This window comes from Ruditapes philippinarum, unplaced genomic scaffold, assembly GCF_026571515.1.
Source record: "Ruditapes philippinarum isolate M1 unplaced genomic scaffold, ASM2657151v2 ctg2488_1_1_1_1, whole genome shotgun sequence".
NCBI lineage: Eukaryota > Metazoa > Mollusca > Bivalvia > Venerida > Veneridae > Ruditapes > Ruditapes philippinarum.
In genome coordinates, this window is record NW_026863672.1 from 4,794 (window position 1) to 32,777 (window position 27,984).

Genomic DNA, 27,984 nt, shown 5'->3' on the forward strand with positions numbered 1-27,984 from the left:
CCATATACAAACATATACCAGTGGTTATCATATACATAACAGTACTTAACTTGCATGAATAAATCGAATTGTAGATTGTCGTCCATATTTCTGCCGAAGTATCTTAATATATATCTACTACTCGATGTATTTAGCAGCTCATAAACAAATTAGTTTGTTCAAACATTTTTTATATAAAATCAAACTTGTTCAGACGTTAAGAAAACATCTTGTGCAAGAATGATTATAAATGTATGTGGTACATAACATGTTTTATGCAACAAATGACTGGACCAACATTTATTTTATCTCGTTACTATGAACTTTACATAGTACCAGTTTTATATATTTTACACATTTTGACATGTTATAAGTAATTTTACATGTTATAAGTAATTTATCTAATAACTTAAGTAGACTGGTCTAATATTTTTAAAATGCATGTTTAAACAAGCAATGAATATTCACATATTAAAATATTTTTCAAATGAACTAATTTCAATTTTATTCAGTTCTACAGTGTGCATTTAATTAAGGACTGTCTATGATCATAATTATAAAATCATTTATTGATATATAGAAAACGAAATATTGGCATTATTTATAAAATATATATATATATATATATATATATATATATATATATATATATATATATATATATATATATATATATATATATATATATATATATATATATATATAAATTCATAAAAAGAATTATCTTCCTAAAATTGAAAAAGAAAGAGGTAGTAAAATTATTGTATGAAAAGACCAACATTTCACAATTGTGAAATTGATAAGAAATGTTGTATCCTTGAAAGGTGTTGAAATGTACAGACCTCATTTTCTATAATTTACAACAAATAAGCAAAAGGTAGTATTGTATTCCTACTTTCAGAGAAATGAAAACTAAAACTGTGTCCAAAGGACACGGATGCCCCCACTGACAACATATATATGGTATATAGTGAAAAAAATCAACAGGGCCATAATTCTGTTAAATTTGGTCGCAGTAAACATTTCTTCCTTAAATTCCATCTACACATTAAGGTTATTCATTCCTGGAAGTTTAAGCAAAATCTGCCATTAGGTTTAAGAGGAGTTGCGTTCACAAAATTTCTATTTGGTATATAGTGAAAAAATCAACAAAGGGCCATAATTCTCTTAAATCTGGTCGCAGCGAAAATTCCTTCCTTTACTTTCATCAACACATTAAGGTTGTTCATCCCTGGAAGTTTAAGCAAAGTCTGTCATCCGGTTTAAGAGGAGTTGCGTTCACAAGATTTCGGGACGTATGGACAGACGTACGGACGGACGGACAAGAGCAACGCTATATGCTCCCCACTTTGTGGGGGCATAAAAATAGAAACTTATAAGGTAAAAACGAGTTTCAAAAATAGCTGAATTAATGAAAGAGGAAGAAAAAAAATTCAGCTTTTAGTATTCTTCAAGAATTGGATACTAATGAATATGATGATAAATACTTCAAAGATGCATTATGTATCTGTCAGACTGAGAACAAATATAAGGACTTTTTCTATGTCTACTATACAAACTGCATAAACAATATGCAAGCTCTGGGCATAGTTAGTAACATGTTTTCAAATGTGTTTTTGTACATGAGTCTATGAAAATTAAATGACCTCAGAACGCGGCTAACTTTGGCCCCATGGGGTATGATTTACATAACTTTTGTTAAAAAACACAAGGCAATGATCTAGGTTTTTTCATTGCACTATTTTGGAGAATATTACAAAAAATTTCATGTTTAAAGTTGTTTTTGAGCTTCTGTGACTACTGTGTATCAGATTTGAGCCATTTATATTAGTTTTGTGGAGTTCATTAGAGTTAAGTTTGATAAAAATAGACCATGAGTGTGGTTTAGAGAAAGTGTTGATTTCGTGGATATCGAGTTTAATAAGGATGAAAGACAAAAAACAAAAACAAAAACAAGATTGCATTTGAGAAAAATGCTATGCCACCGCATTAATACAACACTAAATAGTAGTGTAGGAAAAATTTTTTTTATTCTATACAATTGAAGAATGTCATAGTGCATAGATCCATGACCTATCTAATTCTTATTATCAGATTAGTGGTTAAATCTATTGTTAATCGATTAAAAGTTCAGAGTAGGAATATATCTATGCAATTGAGTCTAGTGAATTTGGTGGTGAAGGTCATACTTCACAAAGCCTAAATTTCATGACTACATCAAATGACAACACAGTAAGACACTCAAAATCTAGGTCAGCTGATATCAAAGTTCACTAAATAATTTACATCTTAATCTGTGCACATGGTTCAAATTTCATAACTGTACTTTAAGGGACAAGAAAATAGGTCACATCATCAAAATCTAGGGGCGGAACCAATTTTGACCACAGGGCAATAATTTGAAAAATCTTGGTAGAGGTTCACTTTGCATAGTTTTATGCCATATATTTACCCTCTACTCTTTGTCAATTCAGAGAAGAATATTTTTCAAGTTTTTTTCTTTTTACATATAAGGAAAACTATCGCCTCTGGGGCAGGGCAATTTTAACACTAGGGGCATAATTAAAACAACTTCAGAAGAGGACCCATATATGATATTATGTACCAAATATCAAAGCTCTAAGCCTTGTACCTTCAGACAAGAAGATTTTTAATTTTTTACTATATGTACATAGTGAAAATCAATGACCCTGGGGGTGGGGCCAATTTTGACCCCCGGGCTATAATTTGCACAATCTTGCTAGAGGTTCACTACACAATGTTTCATGCAAAATATCTTAACTCTATCCTTTGTAAATTTAGAGAAGATGATTTTTTATGTTTTTACTGTATACATATAAGGAAAACATATGGCCCCTAGGGCGGGGTTAATTTTGACATTAGAGGCAAATTTGAACAACTTTGGTAGAGTACCTATACATGATATCATTTAACAAATATTAAAGCTCTAAGCCTTGTACCTTCAGACAATAACATTTTTTGAATTTTTACATTATGTTTATATTGAAAAGCCATGATCCCCGGTGCGGGGACAATTTTGACCCAAGGGCTAAAAACATTCCGTATTCACGGGAAATGCCTTTGACCAGGTTTCCGAACCATTAACTATTATTGCAGGAATTTCTTTGATAAAGAGTCTAGCAAATTTTAAAGTATCATAGAATACAATGAGTACTTCTCTTTACCCATGTGACCCACAAGCATTTTAAAATTATCATTAAATATTCTCCGGAAGTAAATGACTGCCTAGCATCCACTTCCGAGATAATTTTATAGTAATTTTACAATTATTGACCCATTTCTATGATGTAACCTATGTTTGTCTTTCAATGGACTTCAGACAGAAAACTTCAACGAAGGAAGAAAATAAATGTCAAATATATAAACATTCATAAAAGAGTTATCTAATTAAAACTGAAAGGGAAAGAGGAAATTAAATTACTAAAGAAAAACCCAATATTTCTGATTTACAAATGCAAAATGAATAAAAGAAATGTTTTACCGTAATATATAAACCTCACTGCATATATAAACAAAAGGCAATTTCAAATACTAATAAAACGTGTAATGTTAAGAGTATAAGAAAATAAAATAGTACATGTATATAACAGATCAATGATGAGCTTCATTTCATACAGACTTACTGCTTAAAGAATCATCAACTAAAACCACATCCATAAATAAAACAAGAATTTACAATTGATGAAATATACTTCTTAATTATTAAACACTGGAAAGTGCGTTTAAAAAAGCAAAATTGTTTTGAATACATTATAATTACCAATTATCATCTGACCAAATAGTATCAATTAAAAAAGGATTTAATAAATTGATATCTTAGAAATTATGTTTACAGAATGTATCAAGGACCAAATTACACCGAGACTGTGTCAATGAGATTATCTGAAGTATTATCTGATATAGGAGTTGATGAGAGAATAGTGCTGAAGAGGAGGAGAACAATGCTTCTGAAAGAATCAATTGAAAATGTGATTTACAAAATACACAAAAACAGTGTTTTTACAGTAAACTATTTCGGGAGTCAATCAGAAGGAACAACTACCATAGGGATAGAGTCAGACATAGATCTACTTTATTGTTTTAATGATATTCCTGTAATACAAGACTGGTGTAAATGGATACCTGGTGTACATAATTATTTGATGATTCAAGATAATTTTGTATCTCCTGGATATTGTTTACTTCAAGTGCTAAGACCTGATGCTCCTCTTCCTGCTGATAGAGAATCTAATCAATACTATTTCAGAGACAGAACAGGAAAAATACTGCTAAAACAATCGATAGTGTCTGTTGGATATTTCGACAAATTACCATTACATGGACCAGCAAGAGTTGAACAAGGGCCAAATGGTTACCTTGATGCAGACAATGTGCTGGCTCTGCACTGTAAATCATGGCCGCAACAAGCTAGACAATGGTTGGATCAACAAGGTGATGCTCACTGGCCGTCTGCTGAAATGAAACAATATTGCAGTAGAACTGGATGCTTTGTTGTTCCTGTTGGATGTAGAGGGAGTGAACATGAGCAACTTGAATGGAGAATATCAACATCTTTAGCTGAAAGGTGTTTAATGTTAAATTTGAATATAACACAGATTCGCTGTTATGTCTTGATGAAAATGATTTTAAAATCATACATTAAGCCACAGTTTGAAGATGTAATTTCCAGTTACATGTGTAAAACTGTACTATTCAAATGTATTGCCAATTCACATTTAAATATCTGGAGAGAAAACAATTTACTTTCTTGTCTATTACTGTGCTTATATCTCCTGTATAACAATATCATTAATGAAAACTGTCCACATTTTTTCATACCTGAGTATAATTTGATGAGAGGTAAGATATCACCTGTAGTCAAACCATATATCCTGGAACTACTCAACAACATAATCAACAGTGAAGGAGTGGCACTTCTTGGTATTAAATGTGATGATCTTGGGTCTAGACTTCATCTCAAGTGTTATAATTTATGTCCATATAAGACAAGTGAATACATTTCAGGATTTCTGTTACTTGAAACAGCTAATACAATTTTAAATTCACTTCTTTTTATTAGTTCCACTGTTAAAAACAAACGTCCTAATGAAGCTGTACAGACATTGACAAACTGTATATCTAAGATATTAAATGATCAATGTGAAGGATTGGTTGAGAGAGCTTGTCAACTTTTGTTTCCAATTTACTGTACAACCCTTGGATCTTTGCTGGCCTCCATCAACATCAATCAGCACAACACTGTATCAGCTGATGCCCTCAAACTCATTTCACTTGGTCTGAATATAGATGTTGCTTCAAGTAAACTGAAATTGGTTTCAATTTTATATTGTGTACACGAAATGCAAAAAGCTGACCTGGTTCTCAGTGAGATTGAAGGAAGTTATGATCTGCAAGTTGTTGAACCAGCCTATGGTTGTTATAACTTTGAAAGAATTCATCTAAAACAAGGATTCTCTGCGACATGTGACAATCATACTGAAGATGTCATACAATATGCCACAGCATCATGTGTCATATTTTTGCCATGTGAAATTCACTGTGTACCCACTGAACTCCGATATGAAATGGTAAGATCCACACCGGGGGACAGAATATTCCTTACAAAAGATGACGCCTGGATGGATAATGCTGTGATGGATTCTCTTCCTTATCTCTACTTTCTACAATACAAGGTTAACAGCTATCTTGGGAGACATAACAAAAAACAATCTGCTCTCTCAAATCTTCTCAGAACCATAATAACCGAGCAAAACCTTGGACACCGAGAAACAGCTTTAAATATTATCGGAAAGTGTATGGAAAAAGAAGGTAGAGTAAGGGATGCTCTACAATGTTATTCGATGTCTCTGAATCTAAGGGAGAGAAACAATGCTGCAAGGATGCATATCTGCACACTTCTATCTGTAATAGGAAATTTCAGGGCATAGAACGTGCAACAAAGAGGTGGACATAACTCAAGTATAAATTATGATGGAAGAGTGACATATAAACCTAAAGAAAAAGTCCTGCTTAACAACATATTATAAATATTTAATATGATTTTTGCTATAAAAAAACAACAACAAAAATAACAGAATCTGTAAATATTAAATAAAATTCAGCCATCCCTAAATGGAAAATAACAAAATTATAAATTATGATAAAATAGAGCATTAGAACTCAGATATGAAATGGTAAGATCTACACAAGAGGATAGAACATTTCGTACAGAAGATGATTTCTGGATGGATAATGCTGTGGTGGATTCTCTTCCTTTCCTCTACTTTCTACAATACAAGGTTAACAGCAATCTTGGAAGAAATAATGATAAACAATCAGCTCTCTCAAATCTTCTCAGAACCATAATAACCGAACCAGACCTTGGACACCGGGAAACAGCTTTAAATATTCTCGGAAAATGTATGGAACAAGAAGGTAGAATAAGGGATGCCTTACAGTGTTATTTGATGTCTCTAAATCTAAGGAGGAGAAACAATGCTGCAAAGATACATATCTGCACACTTCTATCTGTAATGGGAAACTTCAGGGTATAGAATGTACAACAAAGAGGTGGAAATAACTCAAGTATAAATTATGATGGAAGAGTGACATATAAAAGTAAAGGAACAGTCCTACTAAACAGCATATTATATATATGTAAAATATTTCTTGTTATTATAAAAACCCCAGAAACTTGAAATATTTAATACAATTCCGTCAGCACTTAATGGAAAATAAGAAAGTTATAAATTATGATAAATAAGAGACATAAAAAGTAAAGGAACATTACTGCTAAACATCATAAGTTATGTGTAAATGTATTTTGTTAAACAAATATTTAATAACATTCAGTCATTCCTAAATGGAAAGGGTAAATACTTATAAGCATTAGCCTTTACTGTTGCTATGGTTAAACATGTACAATATGTTTGAATTCTATATGTATATAAACCCATTTATTATTTCAAGAAATCTATCCTTTATTCTAAACACATTTTAATTAATCATGTGCTTGACATTTTTATATCTGGCTGTAAAATTAGGATGTGAGAAAGATAATTTATTATTTATGTTAAACATGTGATTGTTTTGTACATGTACATAGACTAAAATGGATATTACATAAGTGTTTTTATAATGCATTATTTAAGTGATAAAATAACAGGCTGTGCCAGAAGAAAATATTTTTAAAATCTATTTTTTTATTTTTCTCTCTTTTTTTGTGATCTGCAATGTACTTATGCGTCAAACCGTGAATATAATTTTATTTATTTTTAGAGGGCCACTTAAGAATCATTACTGTCAAATTTGTTCAAAATTCACCATATGGTTTAGAAGTAAAAGTTGTTTAATGAAATTATGGATAATGACAAATGGCAGAGAACTTGTCATTCCAAATGTTCAACTCTTAGTCAGGTGACCTTAAAAAGAGGCATTTCTTTGCAAAAGTTACTTAGGTAACCTAGCAAGTGAATTTCTCTATGGATCAAGGTAAGTGACGCTATATTAATTTTTCAATAAATATATTTTGAGTTGATTTTGCCGAATATTTGCAGTTTTAAATTTTTGCTTTGTATTTTCATATGATACATATTCACGTAAAATCAGCGGTTTTTAAATGTTGGTATTTGCTTTTTACTGAAGTGCTGATGATTCCGTCTTCATCATTACAATTTGCCGTACATTTTTTTTTGCTTTTTTCAAATATTGATGGAAAATTGCCCTAGTTTTGTACATGACAATACTTTAAAATTGTATATGCAAACACTTTGTTGCCACTATTGTCAGATTGTATACGTGTTTTAATATAAATTCAAAATATGGAACGCCGTTATTTTTCTTTGTCGGTCATGCATCTTGTTAAATTCATGTATGCGATTTTATTCATAAACTGTATTGTAAAAAAATAAAAATTTGTACTGGCTGCAAGGTAGTTTTTATAATTATTTGTTTGTGCCATTACTTTATTTCATGTAACATATTTCAACAATTTGTTCACTTTCATGGAATGGCACTAACATGGTCACATTGAAGGTTCCATGATGTAATGGCCATGCGGATGTTTTCATAATTTCCCAAAATTTTTCCAATTAATGTTAATTTTTTTAAAAACTGGGGTTTGCCGGTGGTAGAGGGGGCCCCCTGGAAAGGGGAACTTGCCCAAAAAGTACCGCCCTTTAACAGGCTCAATCCAAAACCCAGCCCGCCCAACCCTAATTATTTTTAAATTGGGGCCCTGTTTTGGGGTTTCTTTAGGGATTCTTATTTATCTCTAGTTTATATGTCATTTATAAATTTCCTTGAGAACTTGTTATGTAACATTTGTAATAGAATTAATTGCATTGAGATATCCGATGACAAGCAGTGACACCTAACTTCGTTAAATATAAGAACCAGCGGAGGTATTATTATGATTATAGCAGCTGGAAGCCTGTAGATTACAACCCCGACACGATACACAAGGAGGGCTATATGACGATAATCAGCGATGCTAGTGAACGAACCCGTTACGATAAGGCAAAGACAGATAGGAACATTTAATAACCGGAAGTAAATGCCAGTTATGATGACTCTTATACCTAGGAGGGTAGAGAGCAACATGAGTTAAAGGATTTATCGCTCAGACCGTACCGTGCGAGTATCCTCTTTTCGTATTCTTCTTGTGACTTGGTTCATTCTGATGTTAGATCAGAATGGCTAATACTTAACACAAGAGCCAGCATGCAGATTGTTAGGATAATACGGAATTTGAGATAGGTGTCTTTTTTATTGCAACTTGTTACTCTAAGACTTACTTTAAAGAGTAGGACTTTTTGATTTATTTTTATCTATTTAATTAATTTCATTTTCATTTTTCCATTTGTAGATATTTTCATCTCTTTTGTAAATAATAAACTTGCTTATTTGTACTGTATTCTTTTTTCATCGTACTATTTCCTGTTGTCCGTTTATTGTATTACACACATTTATAAATATGTTTCTATTGAGGTGGTCGGGTTTTAGCCTAAGACCGGTAAAGAAACTTGATAACTCGAAATCGAGGTGTACAAGACCAACAGCTGAAGAAAACTTAGACTGATGAGATAACATTTGTTTCTTTATGACAAGACAAGGGCGCTTTTGCTTTTTTTTTTTTTTTTTTTTTTTTTTTTTTTTTTACATTTTTTCTGTTTGCATTCTTATATCCTAACAGACATTAAAATTTATCTATAATAGGATATATTGTTTAATCGTTATTGCGTACAACAATAAACAAACAAAATGTGCTACCTTATCATTCTAAAAATCTAAAATATTTTAAGTTTAGTTGGGAACCGCCTCCTAGGTCGAGGGGTTAGAATCGATTACTTCTAATCCAGTTACCTCTCTGGCGTAGGTTCGATCCTCTGGGAGATGCTTTGGTAGTTAAGCGCGGAGAAAGGTAGTTTAGTACTGGTGTAACTCTCCAGAAACGATGGCGTAAAATGAAACAAACAAACAAAGTACAGTCAGTGGATTGTCAGTGACACCCCTTGTTTAAAACTGTATACATGTCTTCTGGACTATGGTTACAGTCGGTGAATAAGACGCTAACTCTAGCATTGACTCTCACTGAATAGTTCCCCTCAGTAAACATAAATAAATCATAATAATGTCCAGGATTTTATTTTACTATCCAGCATTGGGAACAGTAAAATAGCTGGAATTCCAAATGATGTGCATAGCCAACAGTTTTGCTTGACGATTATACAATGTTAAAAAACTGTACTTGCTTTTGTTCTTTGGGGTTTTGATTTTCTTTTCTTTTGCACAAAAATGTTAACATATCTTAAAAGTACACAAAATATGTCTTTGCTGCCAATTCATTATTTTCCAATCAGCCTAAACAGAATAATTAATCACAACAAAACAAATTATACTTGATATTTTCTCTGATAAAACATGATATAGAACAGAACATTAAATTACACAGACAAATGACAAAATATAACAAATCACAAAGATACCTTAACAACGTCATGTTTTATGACACAAATGTAACTTAACACATAAATCTACATCATTATTGATTATACAAAACAAAACATAATTTTCATAGAATTTAAGGTGTATTTTCCTAGATTGTTATTCAATAAGTAAATTTACATGATTCACATTGACAACTTATAATATAAACCTTTTCAAGCATTTCCAAGCGTCCAGATAAGCCAAAAATATTTTAAGAAAAAAAATTAAATAAAACAATTCAAGATTCAAGGAATATTTTATCTGATGTGGGATTCTGATTTTACAGTATATATCACTATATTTCTGTTGCGTTTCAAACACAGTATAGGATATTCTTTGCATATTTTAATCTCGTTTTGTTAATGTATGTGGATTGAAAGCGTAGTTTGCTATTTTTTAATTGATATCACTTTACGTTATTTTAATAACATTTTCATGAAAATTTGCATTAATGGTGCCATGGAGGCATGGTGCTTTTAAATACTATGTAAAATTTTCTATATTTTTCATAAACAATTTTCTATTATTTATATTGATGCTTTCTATGATAAAAAAATATTTCATTTTCTCTATTGAGCAAAGCAAGAACTCATAATAACATTGTCAACATTATGAAACAGACTAGTCCTACATTAACCTTGGAATTTTTAATTACTGTTACCAGGGGTTTCAATATTTGTTAATCTAATGGGCATTTTTTTTACCCGAAATTGACTTATTTTGTGACTCAAATATTCAAAAATTCTCTTCCATCCCCCACAAAAAAAAACAATAAAATACGGAAGAGTCAGGAATGGGTTAGTAATTTGAATACCAGTTTAATTATTCTAACCTTACTGTACCCCTATATATTTCAATTGTATCATAGTTTGGGGACCTTTCTGTTGAAAAAGTGTCAGAGTTAAATCGTATACATATACATGCACAGTGCGGTAACTGGAGTGCAGGCTACGCCCCCTCGTACAAATCAGATAGCCTCGTGTTTCGGTGCTCTTTCTATTACATATTCTTTATCACATTATTTTATACCATGTTACCAGAATTCAGTGAATTACAATAGTAATATATCTTATCATCAAATACAAGAAATAGAACAAAAATTGGAAATATAACTAAATATAAATATAAATATTACTAAAATTATTTGATTTTTTACAATTCTACGTATATATACAAGTGCTTATAAAAAACTAAAACAGTTTGTAAAATTCACTTGTTCAACCTTAAAAGCTGCCTTGACGAACTAGAATCTAAATTGTATCATTGAACACACTTTGTACAAATAAATATATCCAAAGTAGACATATTGTTAAAGGCCCATTTAGCCCCCAAAAAGGTCTATGAGTTCTGTCAGTTCTTTGTTATTTTTGCTTTTTATTAGTACATAGAAGTTCAGATACTTTTACATCCAATGCTATTTTCTCAATGTAAAAGCATCTTTTGAATATCATAAAAAATGTTTCCTTTTCTTACTGAGGTTTAATTGGTCTCTTAAAGTTATATTTCCTGAATTTTGAACCTTCCATTGTTACGGCGGTTTTAAGTTTACAAAAAGGTAAAGGTCAAACATGCATATCAGTATGTCTTATCCAGAGGCTTGTTGATAATAAGTCTGAAGCCTCTACATATAGAATTAAAATGTCAAATGTTTCATCAGACAGGCTGACAAGGACAAAAAGTTAGCATGTTCTAATCATTTAATCAATGATGGGGCATTTCAACAGTTTTTTCTACAAAAGATAAATGCTATGAAAATATCAAGTTAATTTTGAAGATTTTCAATCTGCATGATGAAGGCCCCCTTGTTGCTGGGAAAATATCTTTAAAGGTTGAGGCATCAGAATTGCCGCCATCTTTTATCTCTGTGTGATTGAAAGAGAACACTTAATTGGTTTGAATAACTAGTGTCTACGCATTTCTTAGGAGAAGTATTTTTTACCCCTGATATTGCTTTAAGTTTGTAAAGTTGAAATATATCCTGTTTCCTGTTCAACGCCATATGACCTAAGTTGTGGGGTGGTCAATATACAAAAATAAAGAAAAAATGATGAAGGATGTCCATTCCCGTAACAACATACCAGCTTACATATATGTATGGAGAGAGTGGGAAATATTTACACTATAATTATGGAAGGTAAATGTGTCCAACATGAAGTCTTTGATTTTAAAAATCTTTAAATCTTTGATATTAACAATCAGCAAATCTTTAAATATATTATGAGTCTCAAATCAAAGTTTGTCAAATATATAAAAATAAAGATATTATAATGAACTACAATGGCTTAGAAAGCCATGGATTTCTGTATTTAAAATCAAACTGGTAATTGTATCTAACATTAATACAACCAGCAGAAATGACACTATATTTAACTACAGCTGGACCTGCCTGGAAAATATTACAAATGCAAATTTTATTAGATGTGTTTTATTCTTATTATTTTTAGCTCTGCCGGCTATCTTGTTCAGCTGACTGTTTTATTGATTATCATCCCTATAAATTATTCATTATCAGTCATGAGGAAAGGGGGATGTTGAAAGTAAAACATTGGATACAATACACAAGGGGATCACTATAGCACTATGTATAACTGTATTCTAAAAATGTTAAAGTGTAAAAATATGAAATGTTTCAAGCATTTGTTCTATATCCAAATTGAGAATGTACTTGTGGTATTTTCAAATAGTAATAGTAATTTATATTTCATTTACAAAACAAAATAAACAAATCTCTAAAGCTAATATATAAATTGTTTCTATGAAGTCAAAATGTAATGAAAACACCATCAGAAAATAATTTGACGATGAAATAAAATGTAATTCACATTTCTGCAAATTTTTTATCATAATATTACTGTTAAATACCAAACACATAAGTAAGCGGTTAAAAACTTATCTTTGACATTTACATTGCAGCCACATATATCATTGTGTATTGTTATATTGTTTAAATATTCTTAAAAATCATAATTAATAAAAATTAGGAGTTTGTCACACACATATGCTCCTGTTATAAAGCTGATAAATTAAATTAAGAAAATATATAAACAAAAATGTTTTTTATTAATCAAAGACAGCAAATATATAGCTTTTTGGTTGGGGGAATTGTGTTTTACACAATTTGTGGCAATATTCTTAGAACCAAACCTTTGATAATTTTTCGGGATATGTGTGTATATAATTTTATATACATTTTTCAGAAATGTTTGCTTGCTTTGTATACAATTTTAAGTTATATTTTAACTTTCATATCAGCATTGTTTTATATGTGTATATGTCATTTATTATTAAATGGCCATTTCACAATTTTATGTTAGTTTGATAACTTTCATATCAAACATTGTATTATATGTTTTTTCTTCATTTATTATTAAATGGCCATTTCAATTTCAAAGTGTAGTTGTTATTCTTGAAAATTATCAAACAGAGAAAACTTTTTCAGGCAAAGATACAACAAATTGAAATGTTGACATAAATAGCTTTAAACACTTTTAAGGTCATAATGACTTGAAGGTCACTATCATATTTCAGGTAACCACTTGATTTCAGATGAAGCTTTCATTCATATTACGTCCAAATTAATACTGACTTAGCTTGTAAAATGTAGATGTAACAACCGAGTCAAAAGTTATTCTGATTGATGATGGCTATATATGATACTGAATGAAATGTGTACATAGTAAAGCGCAAGTTTATTATTTTACTATGTGATGTCATATCTTTATTTTTTTACAAAGATACAAATCTAGCGAAGAATATCTTAATTATAAATGTAAATACTTAAATGTATAGATTTGGGAAATGGATATGTTTAATCTAAATAAATCTACACTCTATTTTATGTTACATAGCAATAAAAACTTAAAATAGTTATTTATCTACAGATATCTATATATTAATTTTTCCAAAAATATTTAAATAAATTATGTCAAAAATAAAGGCGTGATTCTGAAAATATTTGAAATATAACAAATTTATACACATAAAAACTGGCCTAAAAGAAACAGCATTTTCTCGATATATATTCAAATATAACTTAAATATTTCCATTTATTTCTGAAGACCGGAAATGAATCAGAAAAGCTTGTGTGTACACTGCAACGTGCTGAATTGAAATATAGTTGTGATCGTTAACGTTATCCACTTTTAAATACAACAGCTGTATTTATTTATTTTTTTCATTAAAACAGCTTTATTTTAAACGTTATTTCCTAACCGCATGGTGAATTCATAAATATACTAATTACAATAAGATAATAATCATAAATTTCTTCAGTTACTAGTTATTAATTATAATTAAACGTACATATTTTATAAATTCAACATGGGAAATTAAGTTATTACCAAGATTGCAGAGTAGCATAATGGTATAATTAATAGAAAGAACATCGACACAATATCTATCTGATGTGTACGGGGAAGCGTTACTCAGATTGCCTAGTGCTTGGATGTTCTTTCTCTTTTTGTATCGTAGGAAAAAAGTAAAAATAAACATTTCCCGTAGTCCTTATATTATAATACAAGTTAGTTGAACGAGTATCTGAATATCTTTCCATCATTACCCCTTCCCCTGTCGTCAATCCAGGAAATAATGGTAGTTCAGTAACTAATACCTGCTCCTCTCAGTTACCGCACTGTGCATGTATGGGTAAACGATTTAAGCTAAAAAATTGACTGAAAATATTAACTATGTAACATGACAGAAAGGAAAAGTAATTCTAAAATAGAGAAAAACAGAATCCCTAAAGAAAGTCCAACACGGCATAATTGAAAATGTTGCAGGTTCGGTTTGATTGAGCCTGTTCTTGGACGGTGCTGTTCAGTGCAAACTACCGTCTAAGACTGCATAACCAGAAAATTCACAAGAATTTATTTCCCATTAAAATGTTTAAACTTCTCCAGTGAACTCTAATAGGGCCTTATTCATTTTTGAATACCTTTAACCTTTTATCCCGTCCATTTATTCCGAGATATGACATTTGGAACTTTGCTGACAATTAGCTGAAGCGATTACCATATAATTGTCGTTAATGTTAGAATAACCATAATTTACGTACAAAATGATATTCCATTGAAGTTATTTGGAGTTCTTACATGGACAAATTTTCTTTCCAATGTTTTCAACAGCTCTATTGAACTACTAGCATATATTTAAAACAAATGAATTCATATTGAATATATGCTAAGGAGCAAACACCACGTGAAATTGTGCCAGCAACAAATGCTTTTTGCATAGTAAAGTATAAATTTGAACACGATCAAGGCAAAGTGTAAAGCATTATTTTGACTTTTACCTTTGCACTCAAAAGATACACTTTAGTGGGCATAAGGTCGTTAAAAGCAAAACATTGATAAAAGATCTTGCAAATATGTGCGCCGTGTTAAAAAATAACCATTGTGCATGTGAGCATGTGTTTGAGATATAACGCCATCTGACCCGTAATCATCAGCCATTGCGCAAGCCAATAACATGACAATGTGTAAGTTAGATATCTTCCTCGTACACTCTCTCTATGTCGCATGAAATTCGTAACTAGGTCTTTCCTAAACGATTTTCAATACCTCTTAAATAACTTAAGATTGTTATTGTACCAATCATCTTCTTTATGTTGAACTAATTCGGGTTGACACTGAAGAAACAGTCAGTACTATATTCTTGTTAGACAAAAATAAAATTATTAACTTGTTTTTACAAAATTTTCTTTTACGCCTTTAAGATAATTACGCCCATTATCTTCAAAAAAAAGCGAGCATGTATTAAATTACAAATATAATTTTATCACCCTCACCAAAATTTGTCCATGTGTGATTTGATGTAATCGAGGACTGCATTCTGTAAACATAGCTAAGCTTTGTTGACATTTGTAAATATATTTTTTAAATTTCATAGATCACGTGTAAGTTGTTGGTATACAGATAGATATCGAGCGCGTAGTGTAAATAATCATTTGCAGGTCAGGTGTTTAAAAAATATTTAAATGCACTCTGCAGTCAGCAAAATTGAACTATATTTATTATTGTCAAAATATTTATGGTGTTAAGTATGTCCGTAAAAATTAACAATGAAGATCAGCGTTTTAGCCCCCAACAAGGACAGCAAATAGATAAAAGATGACGACGGTCACTTTAAAAAAATGATTGTGACAATAACTTTACCACATTTGCTTAGTATATGATAAAGAAGCAAGGCGAGCATGATTTTGACCGTGACATTTTCCAAGAAATACCAAGCCTATTTATACATATTTTTATTTTAATGTGATGAAATTGAATCACAAAAGTAAGAACTACAGATTTTTTCATGGCAATGATTGTTTGCTGTTAAAAGTCAACCATATCAACTGTTGATTTTTCGTCTTAGCATCTCATATTCTATGTGAAACAAAAACAAACAACAATGATTCAATTATTATATGTTACAAAAACTAACTGTGCTTGACAGATCTATTAAATCTACATTTTTTCTAAATTAAGATTTTATAAACGACAAGGTTCCTTTTTAAAAAATTATTTTAAATATATTGTTTAAAATATTCCAATCAATCTGAAAATTATTTATGAAAATATATACAGAAAGAAACAGTATAACTACAATATGTTCATTAATAAATACATGTAACGTTTTAACTTGCTCCTTATCTATGTAAAATAGCATTCCCCATCCTGACGAGACTTCAAGCCAGTTAACTAATAAGGTATCTTGCCATGTTGAGCGCAGTTAATATTGTCGTTCTTAAGAATACCAGTTAGGCTACAGCTGAATGCATGTTGCACGACACTACAAAAACATAAGATTGTTTAGATTTTTTAAATATATATATCTTTCCAAATAAACTACTTTCTTTTTCTATTTTACTAGAATAAATACAAACTTCAAATTTCTGTATTCATTTAAACAATAAATAGAACCAGTACAAGCGTTATATTTGAAAACATGTTCATGATCTGAATAGAGCTTGAACCTACGATTCTTGGGCTGGGCGGCAGACAACCTAGCCACAAGGCCACCGCTAGAGTTTTGATGTTCTAAACTTAGAAGTTTGATAATTGTAAGTGCGTGTTTCAATTTAGCTTTAATTGCCGTTCTTAATGAATAAATACCCTTATTTTGTATCATATTAACTGACTAACAATTATACTAATCAACTTTTGCTAAGCATCATATGTTTGAGTGTATATTTTTTAGGATTTTAGGATTATTTCATAAACTCCGTGCGGAAGGTTTTAACTGTTGATTGACACTTTTATCAAGAAGCAGGACGAATTTAGCCCTATAAAAGAGTTTTAAACTGATTTTATGCTAGAGAAGAGAAATAGCCCCCTCTATGAAGTTTTATGAACATGCAGCGTGTTTTCCAAATTTGTTAAAATGGATTTTGTGTTTATAGTTTTAGCCTTAATGCCGTGTGTATGACCTGTGACCATCAATGTCAGCTTGGCAGCGCCTTCTCATTCTCCAGATCAGGTTTCTGATCGTTCTGACGGTTATGCCTGCCCATTCGTGGACCAATATGGCTCCAAGCACCTGTATGGTTCTAGTTTGCAGCTGACGAGCTGAAATTCTTACCTGCAGTCATTCTTATCAGCTTTATTCAATTTAAGTCAGATGGCCAGTCCATGCGCTCAATAGAATTCCTCTCTAGGTAGTCCTGGACCACCCTGGTCATATGGGGACGAGCATTTAGAATAGACTGATCGCCGAATGCTTCAGCATACAACCTAAAGTGGCTGTCTATGACGTCGTCTTTTTACCGCCGGATTATCAATGTGCCTCTATTTAGAACAACAAGGTCGGTTCGTCCGTCCCAGCTAATGCCTCCCCACACCATAACTGATCAACCTCCGTAGCGGTCATGCACAGCAATATTTGCAGCCTGAAACCTTTAACATCGTCTTCTCAAGATTCTAGCACGCCTATTTGTGAAGTAAAGGCATAACCTGGACTCATCAGTGAACGGAACATATCTCCAGTTTGCATGGTCAACCGTGTCTGCTCCATGGTCTATTCCAAACGGGCATAGCGTTGTCGTCGCGTCAACAGGACACGTATGCAAAGTCTTAACGGCTGCAAATTACCTTCATGCAGCCTTCTACGTATATCGCCTGCGTGGAAACACGGACACCCGCAGCATAAGCAAGGTGTTTTCGAAGAGAAGTTGCTGCCGAAAACCTTGTACGACGTGCCTTTACGACCAGAAACCGATTCTAAGCTGGTGTTGTGATCCTTTGCCGACCTCTAGCATGCCTCCTGGCGTGTGTATCATGTAGCCGGTACGTCTCAACACGAATTCATGTCACAGGACTATCTCAAAACATTGCAAATCAGATTTTGAAAGAAATCTTTTTAAACTTAATACTATAGCAATTAAATTATGGTGCTTAGCAAAAGTTAAGTAGTATATTATCAGCCCAATCTAAATTTGAAATATAAACATACAGATAGTACATACTAATAAAGATAACAAAATAGTCTGAATAACGTTAAATTATCCCTACCGACTCTATCAGTGATATAAATTGTTTCACTTTCTACCTTAATTACCAAAATACCTCTTGAAAGTTCTTTCAGACAGGTGTATAAATTTCTTACCATCTTTATTGTTCTAATCAGGTCAAAGTTGTTATTAATTTTAAACAAATGTATTAATTTCACAACTTTAAAGCGTTTGCCCCACTGGTATTCTGCAATATAAATAAAACGCTCGGTTTGATTGAGTCTGTTCATGAAGGTTGATGGAAATACATGCTACCGTCCACCCCCTTATCACCGGTGTAAACAGAATGCAATAGTTAGAAATAATATGTGTATCCAGTCTTTGTATCAATATAGCATCTTTTTTTCACAGTTCGTCCAAACTTTATATCAAATCATTTTTCTACTAAATATAGCATCATTGTTTTCATTTTTTCGAGCCAAAAAAGTACATATCAAACCAAAATAGTACTTTTAAAAGCTTTTAAGTTCTGTCAAAAAGGTCGTTTTGTGTTATTGTGTCGACTACTGATTTTATTAATGCAAAACCTTTTCAAAACTCCTTTGTCCAATTAACGTTTGTGGCCAATACAATTCAGTATTGTACTTTAAGTTAATAAAGTATAATGACTACATAAGAATTCCATACACGTTAGTCGTGTGTACCAGCGAATAAGGAAATGTATAAAGGGATATGATACGTGTGGCACTTACTTTCTGTATTCGCCATCTAGAGCAGACAGAGACGTCTATACTTTGCTACTATACTCGGGAGGCTGTGGAGGTAGGCAAGAATGTAGCGTTGTCCTAAACGTGGATCCACACGAGGCATTGTAACTTAATCCATCTTGAAATACTTAAATACAGAGGATTAAACAGTTATAACATTTTTGTCAAAAATATTTAATCATTAAAGGATTGTTTCTACTAATTAAAAATGACATTGTGCTGTTTAAAGTTGTAATGAATAAATCGTTAACGAGTTTGTTCATACAGTACTTAATAAAAACCTGGATTAAGTGTGAACCCTCGGAAGCCTCTACTACAATAAAAATACATGAAAACTGCAGACTCGGTTTGATTGAGGCCGTACATGAGGGATGATGAAAAATTGCAACATTCCTCACGTCCCATATCACCGGCTTGGGTGGTACTTAATTTTCAACACTTAAAGTGTTAGAATCAATGATCCCGAAGGCCCAAATATAACAACATTGAAGTAAAGTACGGGGCAGCTTATTACAGATGCCACACAACACTTGACACCTGCCTTTATGAAGTAAGAGAATCTGGAAAAAGTGTGATCCCTCGGAAGCATTAATCACTACAACATTACACTTTATTTCATATAAAAGTTTTCAGTAGAGATCATTTATCTTCACTGTCTATGTAACCATATCATTATGATTATCATTATAATCATCTTTTATAAAATAGTGATATTTGATATTAGCCAACTTGATGGCTGGTCATCGTCACAGTAGATTGACCATCTTTCAACCAGGATTTCCTTTAATCTATCTTGTTCCTCATGACACACGTGTTTGGCAGTACAATTGCCACATTTGGAGTATTCAGCGTAATTGCTACACGAAGAAAAATAAAGAGAATGCCAAGAACGACAAAGCTGAAAATGTTGCATGCTCGGTTTGATTGAGTCTGATCATGGACGTTACTGGAAAGTGCAAGTTACTTTCAACGCACCCTAGCATCGGCTTAAGCAGACTTCAACATTTAATTATGTTTATGGTGAAATTGTAAATTTAGAAACATCTGTAGATGTGTTAATACAGCGGTCACATCGAATATTCAGTGCGATACGTTTCGGCACTAGCTATTGTGTGAATATTAAAGTTATATCCACGAAGTGTTTAAATGGACGTTGGTTTGTATGATATCTCATTTTTTTTTAAATTGAGGTATTCATTAAAGTGCAATAACACAGTATACTGACTTCGATCCATCAAAGTGACAAAATACTTAACATGTTTTTATTGTAGACTTTAAACACAATAGAAACATGACACTTTACTGAAAAATTTGCCTTTATAGAATGGTCTGAATCTAGCAACTATTCAGCCTACAAAAGATACGTTCAAGAAATAATACCAGGCGGAGCATCCGAGATCTTCCTCCACCAGGAATGCTGTAATGTCGGCATATAATAATTTTATTCAAATAAAAAAAGAAAACATGCAAATAATCAAACACAAATGTGACACCGAATAAGTTTATTTTTTAACAAATGGTCCATGAAGATAAACATATATTCCACATATGGATGATACACTACCTGCAAGTAGACACTAGCTTCTCTAGAAACACTTCCGACTTGAGTTCGCCATCATTAAATTGATCAGTAAATATGTCATTCAGGTATTCTTTCTTCCTGCATGAATCCTGATATTTTGATTTATATGTTCATATCCACAACTGCTTTCAATCATTTTTAGTTGTCCGAGTAGAGCAACAAATACTGTAGAAATTAAAATGCATGGAATTCATGTCCTTGGCCCGCTCTGCGTATATTTGTAAAATACATATATTTAACATTAAAATCATATATAAACTTGTTTAGAAGAAATTTAAATTATCTGATAATGTTATTGTTTCACCTTGTTATGTCTCATTTTTTAAATAAAGCTAGAAAACGAGATAACAATCTAGAAAATAAATAGAGTATGTGTCATATGTGTGAATATTGAATGTATAAGATAACATAACCTAACATAACATAGCAATAAAAACATGATTTTAAAACTTTTCGTACATTTATCTTTAAATTTAGTTATTCCGAAAATTTTCGGAACATAAATGTAATAACAAAACCATTTTCAATGCTATTGGATGACAAAGTTGTGATTCTAAAAGTAAATATATGAGACATATTCTTACCTAAAACATGTAACATTTTCTTAAGAAGATGTATTCCAATGTTATATAATAGGTCCCTATTTTTAAGACTGAATAGCAATGTAACCGAAAGCTTAAAGAACGATGATTTTGTTATGATCTTTGATAGAAAAAAAAATATTTTTGACCATTTACATACAACACAAATTGCAATTACTTCAGCTTATTATCAGAGCTTTATTTAAACACTCATTTTCCCACAGGCTTGGAAAATTAATAAGCAGAGAAAATGTGGCATAATTGTTATAATTTGCCACAATGGCCAGTTATTAGTATTTGTACTTATACGGAATAGTTTGACATTTGATGTAAAAATATTGACTTGGTAACATGGTAGAAAGAATGTGTATTTTATTTTATAACCTTGGACTATGTGACCAAATAAAAAGGTTCAAGAGTTATTCAAGACAAAAATGCGTACTTTAAATGCCCAAACATCTACACTCGTTACTTGCGTGTCACATTGAAGGTTCCATGATAACAGTCATATGAACACATCTGCGGATATTTCAAAATTAAAAATGTACCAGTTCATGATAAAATGTTGGATTCTGCTTTTAAGCCGGTGCTAGGGGGCGTGAACGATAGATTGCACTTGACAGTACCGTCCATGAACAGTCTCAATCAAACAAGGCCTGCAACAATATCAATTAAGCCTTGTTGGGCTTTCTTTAAGGATTCTTATTTGCTCTATTTTGTTATTATTTTCACATTTTTCTACTAACATATATCTTTATCCTGTAAATCTGCTCTTGAAACATGACATTTTAAAACTTGCTGACAGTTAGCTGAGGCGATTAACAGTAATTACCGTTACCGTTTATGTAGAAATGTCACTATTTATGACAAATTCTCCATTTAAGTAATTTAGAAAACATATATAAATATATCCCTGCATTCTTGTTTTGCAATGATATTATGTAACTTTTGTGAATGCTTGTTTATATTATAGAGAAATATTATAACCATGCTTAGATTTTTAGGTGAGTTGCTTTTACACAAACATAACATTTTTGAAATATGATTATAATAATGATATCTAAAATAATATTAATGGGAATAAATAAATAAATAAATAAATAAATAAGTTAAATGAGAATCAGAATTTTGTTTTTGTGATATTTTTAAACAGAAAATTCGTTATTAAATATATAAAAATAGAATCCCTAAAGAAAGCCTAACACGGCAAAATTGAAAATGTTGCAGGCTCGGTTTGATTGAGCCTGTTCATGGACGGTATCGGAAAGGGAAAGTTACCGTCAAAGACCCTAGCACCGGCTTAAGCAGAATTCAACATTTAAACATGAAATGGTAAAATTTTGAATTTAGAAACGTCCGCAGATGTGTTCATACGGCGGTTATCATGGAAATTTCAATGTGACACTTCCGTGCCATTCCATGAAAAGCGGCGTATGGTCCCTAAGAAAGTCATTAAACATTTAAGTTTTATGTCATGCGTTTAGGTTGGTGGTAGTCTGGGTTCCAGTCTGTTGATTTTTATGTGCTTATGTTAGGCAATTTTCAAAACACGATCGAATATGAAATAGTGCATAAGTTATGAATAAGCAAAACATATCAACGCCTGAATCCCAGGCTAGTTGATGGGGTATATTATATTTGAATAGAATGAATGCTAATCTAGATTATTAGTCTTATCGTCATTGTATTATGTTAATTTGTACACATTACACCCGATAAACAGTTTAAAAGTTATAACTACCCACGTCGAAGAAAGGGCGAAGTATGTAATTAGGTTGTCAAATGTATAGTTACAGTCGAACGCATCATAAAAACACCCATAAAATAAGACATTTTGATTATCTGTGTTAGAATTTAATTGTTTTAAGGCAAAAAACAATATATGTAAGATTGTCAAATAAAGGTTTGTGTTTTAACAAAACTCACATTTTCGCCTTAGAGAATTAAACTTATATTTAACAATCTTTCATACATAAATACTGCCTCGAATAAGACCATATGTGCCGTGCCATGACAAAACCAACATTGCGTTTGCGACCAGCATGAATCCAGACCAACCTGCGTATTCGCAAAGTCTGATCAGCATCCATGCTGTTCGCTTACAAACTCTATTATAAGAGGAGAAACTGATAGCGAACATTATGTTCCGGCTGGTCTGGATCCATAATGGTCGCAAACGCACTAAGTTGGTTTTGTAATGACACGGTTAATATGTGCTATCACATGATTCGTTTTTTATTTCTACAGTGTTTGCGAGTCTACTCGGACAATTCACTGTAACTGGAAGCAGTTGCCATTATAAAAAGATTCTTAAAAGATATGAGGAGTCATGTAAGAGAAAACAGTATCTGGGTGATATATTTACTGATCTAGAAACTGGTGGTGAGATCAAGTCGGGCGTGTTTCTGGAGAGGCTGACATCAACATGCAGGTAATTAATCACATAAAATTGATCATATCAGCAATTCAAATTTAGATAATGCCATGAGAATTATGTAAGCTTATTTCAGATATAACTTATAAGGAAAATTGTTCTTTTGATATTGTAGTCTTTAAAGTAAAACATGTTGAAAACAACACAATACACCAAGCGTCACAATACGCTATTAGAACATAATCGTCTGTGATATACAGGTTGTTAAGGGCATTTATTTTACTTTACTTGCACCTTTTATATTTGAAATAGAAAACAAAATTGATATTTAAATTATAAATGTTAGTTTAGACGGTGATAGGGTGGCACTGACAGTTGCTTGAACATGTATCACTTCCTTTTATAAAAAGGACCAATCACATCGAACCTGCATCATTTTCTGTTTTGCTTTGTTGGTTGACCTCTAAGGATTGATGTCATTGTTGACTGTGTTGTAATCTTAACTGTTATAGTAAAAATGATCTCTACATACATTATACGAATAAAAATGCCGTAAATTTTATGACGTGAAAATCTTAGACCGTCCATAAACAGGCACAAATAAATTGAAACCTGCATTTTCAATTTTGTCGTTTTGGGCTCCATTTAAAAATTATTTATTTCCCTCTAGTTTGTGTCATCTTAATTAAACTTCTTTCTCTTAAACCAGATCAGATATTCAACTGTGTTGATTGGTTTCTAGCTTATAAAAACCATATAACATACAAAAGTGTCAACGATTACTGAACACCTTTCTCAGCAAAGTGTAAAATACTAAACATGTTAAAGTCAAAACTAAATCTCTAAAAGACAAAATTGTAAAGGTTCAGATTCGGTAAGACTCGGTTTGTTTATAAAGTGTTTTTTATTTTATAACTTTATAACTTTATAATTTAAACCCCATCTATTCATCTATCTATTTACTATGTTATTATTTCTCTTGAGAGATCTCCGTGTAAAATGCTGTATGAAAGCTGTAAAAAGTTTCTCGGTTCTACATCTCGGTGTTGTTTATGTTTTGCTGCAGGGATCAATGAATGATTCGAAGACTAATTTTGTAGATTAAATACTGATCAAGCCCGTGCTAGTGGGCGTATGCTATACATTCTATAATCGCTCATGAAAACAAAACAACACCGTATAGAACAGACTCTCTAATTTTTAACTTTTATTCTGTCGTTGCTCTTTGTCATTCTGGCAGTAACATATATTCAATGTTATATTACTTTTTACCGATTATGAAATGCCATGAATCTTTATTTCACAAATTGTATAATTGTAAAACTTTTAACATCAAAATATGTATATTTGCATAGTCTTTGCATGCTTTTAATCATACCATGCACGAGTTTAATCTAGATAAAGTTCTGATTAATAATTTAATGTTGCATTATACCGAATTTAATATAATAAAACATGTGCATGAATATAAAGATGTTATAATATATGGAATAATTTTTCTCTACTTCTATAGCAATTACGCTGAATACTCCAAATGTGCCAATTGTACAGCCAAACACATATGTCCTGAGGAACAAGACAAATTAAGAGAAATCCTGGCTGAACGATGGTCAATATTCTGTGACGGTGACCAGCCTGCAAGTTGGCTAGCAACAAGTGAGTGTATTCTTGATATACATTGCAAACACTTGAAACATACTATGTGTTATTCACTTTTATCACTATATAAATCGGATATCAAATTTGCAAACAATAAATAGCTATAAAAAGTAATCTTTCGAATACACTGATAAAAGTGTTTTCACATTTTTTTTTCAAATCTTTAAATCGTAAATGTTTATTTTGTTATATTTTCTCAGTTAAAATTGAGCAAATTTTGAAAGTTTATAATTATAATAAATCATTTGAATATGATTTACATTTTCCAGTTTATACAATGTATTGCATAGTTTATTGAGTAGTTCTGTTTGCAATGTGTTGTAAATGTATTGTACTATTAACAATTTGTGATCTCTAGTATTACAGAATGGATTTTCCTACAATGTCACGTGTTCTAACACATTTTTGGAGGGATTTTTCTCCTGCATGCCTCAAAAATCACCTGAAAGAAGCAGCAATGAAACATCTCTGTCAGGTGTTGCTGATATGCACAGGCAGTATGTGTTTTATACATATTTGAATTACATCGTGGTGTGTTCAATTATATCATATAGACAAGTTTATAGACAAATTAAAGAAGTATATATATACTCACAAAACAGCAATGCCAAACCGAATAGTTTTTATATGTTTGTTTGTTTGTTTTATTTTACGCCTTTTTCAACAGTATTTCAGTCATATAGGCGGGTAGTTTCCTAACCATCGTTTCTGGAGAGTTACACCAGTACTAGACTACCAGACTACCTTCCTCCGCGCTAAACTACTAAAGCATCTCCCGGGGATCGAACCCACGCCATAGAGGTAACTGGATGATAAGTCATCGACTTTAACCCTGCGACCACGGAGGCGGTCGACTTTTGTATGTTTAAACTTAAGTCGAGTAAACAATGACAAAGAAATATATTGAACACTAATTTCATTTTCTCAGTTTAAATTAAAGGGTTCGTGCACCTCTTTTCACGCATTAATTAATATCTACTGACGCATGACATTGCTTTAAAACTCGTATCCACGAACTAAATAACCTCGTGTCTACGTAACTAATAAGCCCCTGCACATATTAATGCACAAAAAAAGGTGAATTAAAGCTATTCTTGCATTAAAGTATACGTCTGATTCGGGAATTCCTCTTTTATTTATCTGTTTTTTGTGTACAAAAATGTCATGTTTTCTACGTGCAAGTGCACTGTCATATAACAGTTATGTTTTGATAATGAAACAGGGGCTGTTACTGCAGTAAGCTATGGCAATCTGAGACGTGCATTTAAAAATAATTCACAAGTACGATATGTGGTGACGTTTATCTATCCGTCGATGCATGTTTTTTTACTTCGGTAAATGTATTTCTGCGCAGTTTTATGCAAGAATATTGTGTGTTTTAACGCCGATTTTATAGCGTGCTATTTTTGTTTCATATCTTGGCGATCCATTCACGTAACCGGCTTACCTTGATAACTTACTATTCTAATTTCTCTCCAATGTCAACTACCAATGCCACATTTTTTATTAATCAGCGGAGAAATGACCTTTATACTCAAGTACTCACACTAAATATGGGATATTTGTTTGTTTTGCAAAGATCGAAATATATTTCACTAAGTGGACACCAGATGCAATATTTTACAAAAATATTATAACTGATGTTCACAAGTGAAATTTATTTCAAACTAACATGCTAAACAAACACATTTTCTATATAATCTTTTTGCTTTTCCTAAAAAAAAAATACATTTCACAGAATTTATCCCTGTTAATAATTCCATTTAGCTATGGAATATTATTTTCATCCTATTTATATATAGTACGGCTTCAGTGAAAATCCCTAAGTATAATTTCATTGAGAAAATTATCAAATATAATTTCTAAACAAAAAGCAAATACAAAACAAGAAAAAAAACGTATCAAATCTGGTTACAGTTATAAGTTTAGATCCTCCAAGTATTTGTGTCTATTTGAAATACAGATCGAACAATATAATATGAAATAACGTACTGTTTTATAGTCTCCGCCAAGACATGTTCAGCTGCAGCCTTAATGGTATTCTCAAGAACGGCAATGGTGGTTGTGGCTCATCGTGGCAGGATATCTTGTTAACAAACTGGCTTATGACCTCTCTCAAATTCTACAAACTGTTTTATATTGGTACCGAGGAGATCACACAGTTACAGGTAATTATAATACTGAGAACCATTGCTCATACGTCTTTGGTATTATCTTTTTTAACATACAGATATACGGACAATGTATTTTGATAGACATACATCATTTTAATCATACGATTATTTATACCATGTATACGATGAACTTGTTAATTGACATAGATTAGCTTTCAATATTGCACAAAAATATTATCCCAATACGTTACTTTATAGTCTATGAAAATCTTATTTAAAATGCATGAAAAAAAAACAACTTAATTTTCCACTAAATATCTGATTTGTCATTTACTATTTTACATAGATGATGAGATGCTCAAACGGACAAAACAACAATGTGTGAAATCCAACGAATGATAAAACAATCTACGGTTTATAGAAAACATTGTATTTGTTGAAACCAAAGTTTTGTCAATTAAATTAAAAATCATAAACCAATTTTTTTACAGAAAGTTAGTTTTTTTCTA

General features: G+C 31.6%; 2 protein-coding genes and 1 long non-coding RNA gene across 3 annotated transcripts; 2 read left to right on the forward strand and 1 right to left on the reverse strand.

The window, feature by feature from the left end:
* Nucleotides 1-3,836: 3,836 nt before the first annotated feature.
* Nucleotides 3,837-7,190, forward strand: LOC132722932 (uncharacterized). The gene has a single exon (XM_060707556.1). It carries the CDS (start codon nt 3,837-3,839, stop codon nt 5,925-5,927), a length of 2,091 nt encoding a protein of 696 aa, XP_060563539.1. The 3' UTR covers nt 5,928-7,190.
* Nucleotides 7,191-19,885: 12,695 nt separating this feature from the next.
* On the reverse strand, nt 19,886-21,346 carry LOC132722933 (uncharacterized). The gene is made up of 3 exons (XR_009624682.1): nt 21,332-21,346; nt 20,730-20,912; nt 19,886-20,022 (listed from the first exon to the last, which is right to left on the reverse strand). It is a non-coding gene; the product is annotated as an uncharacterized LOC132722933 (long non-coding RNA).
* A 902-nt stretch (nt 21,347-22,248) lies between these two features.
* LOC132722934 (uncharacterized) lies at nt 22,249-27,978 on the forward strand. Its single transcript, XM_060707557.1, has 6 exons — nt 22,249-22,332; nt 23,576-23,759; nt 25,216-25,358; nt 25,720-25,858; nt 27,364-27,529; nt 27,822-27,978. Exons 1-6 carry the CDS (start codon nt 22,317-22,319, stop codon nt 27,858-27,860), a joined length of 687 nt encoding a protein of 228 aa, XP_060563540.1. The 5' UTR covers nt 22,249-22,316; the 3' UTR covers nt 27,861-27,978.
* Nucleotides 27,979-27,984: the final 6 nt, after the last annotated feature.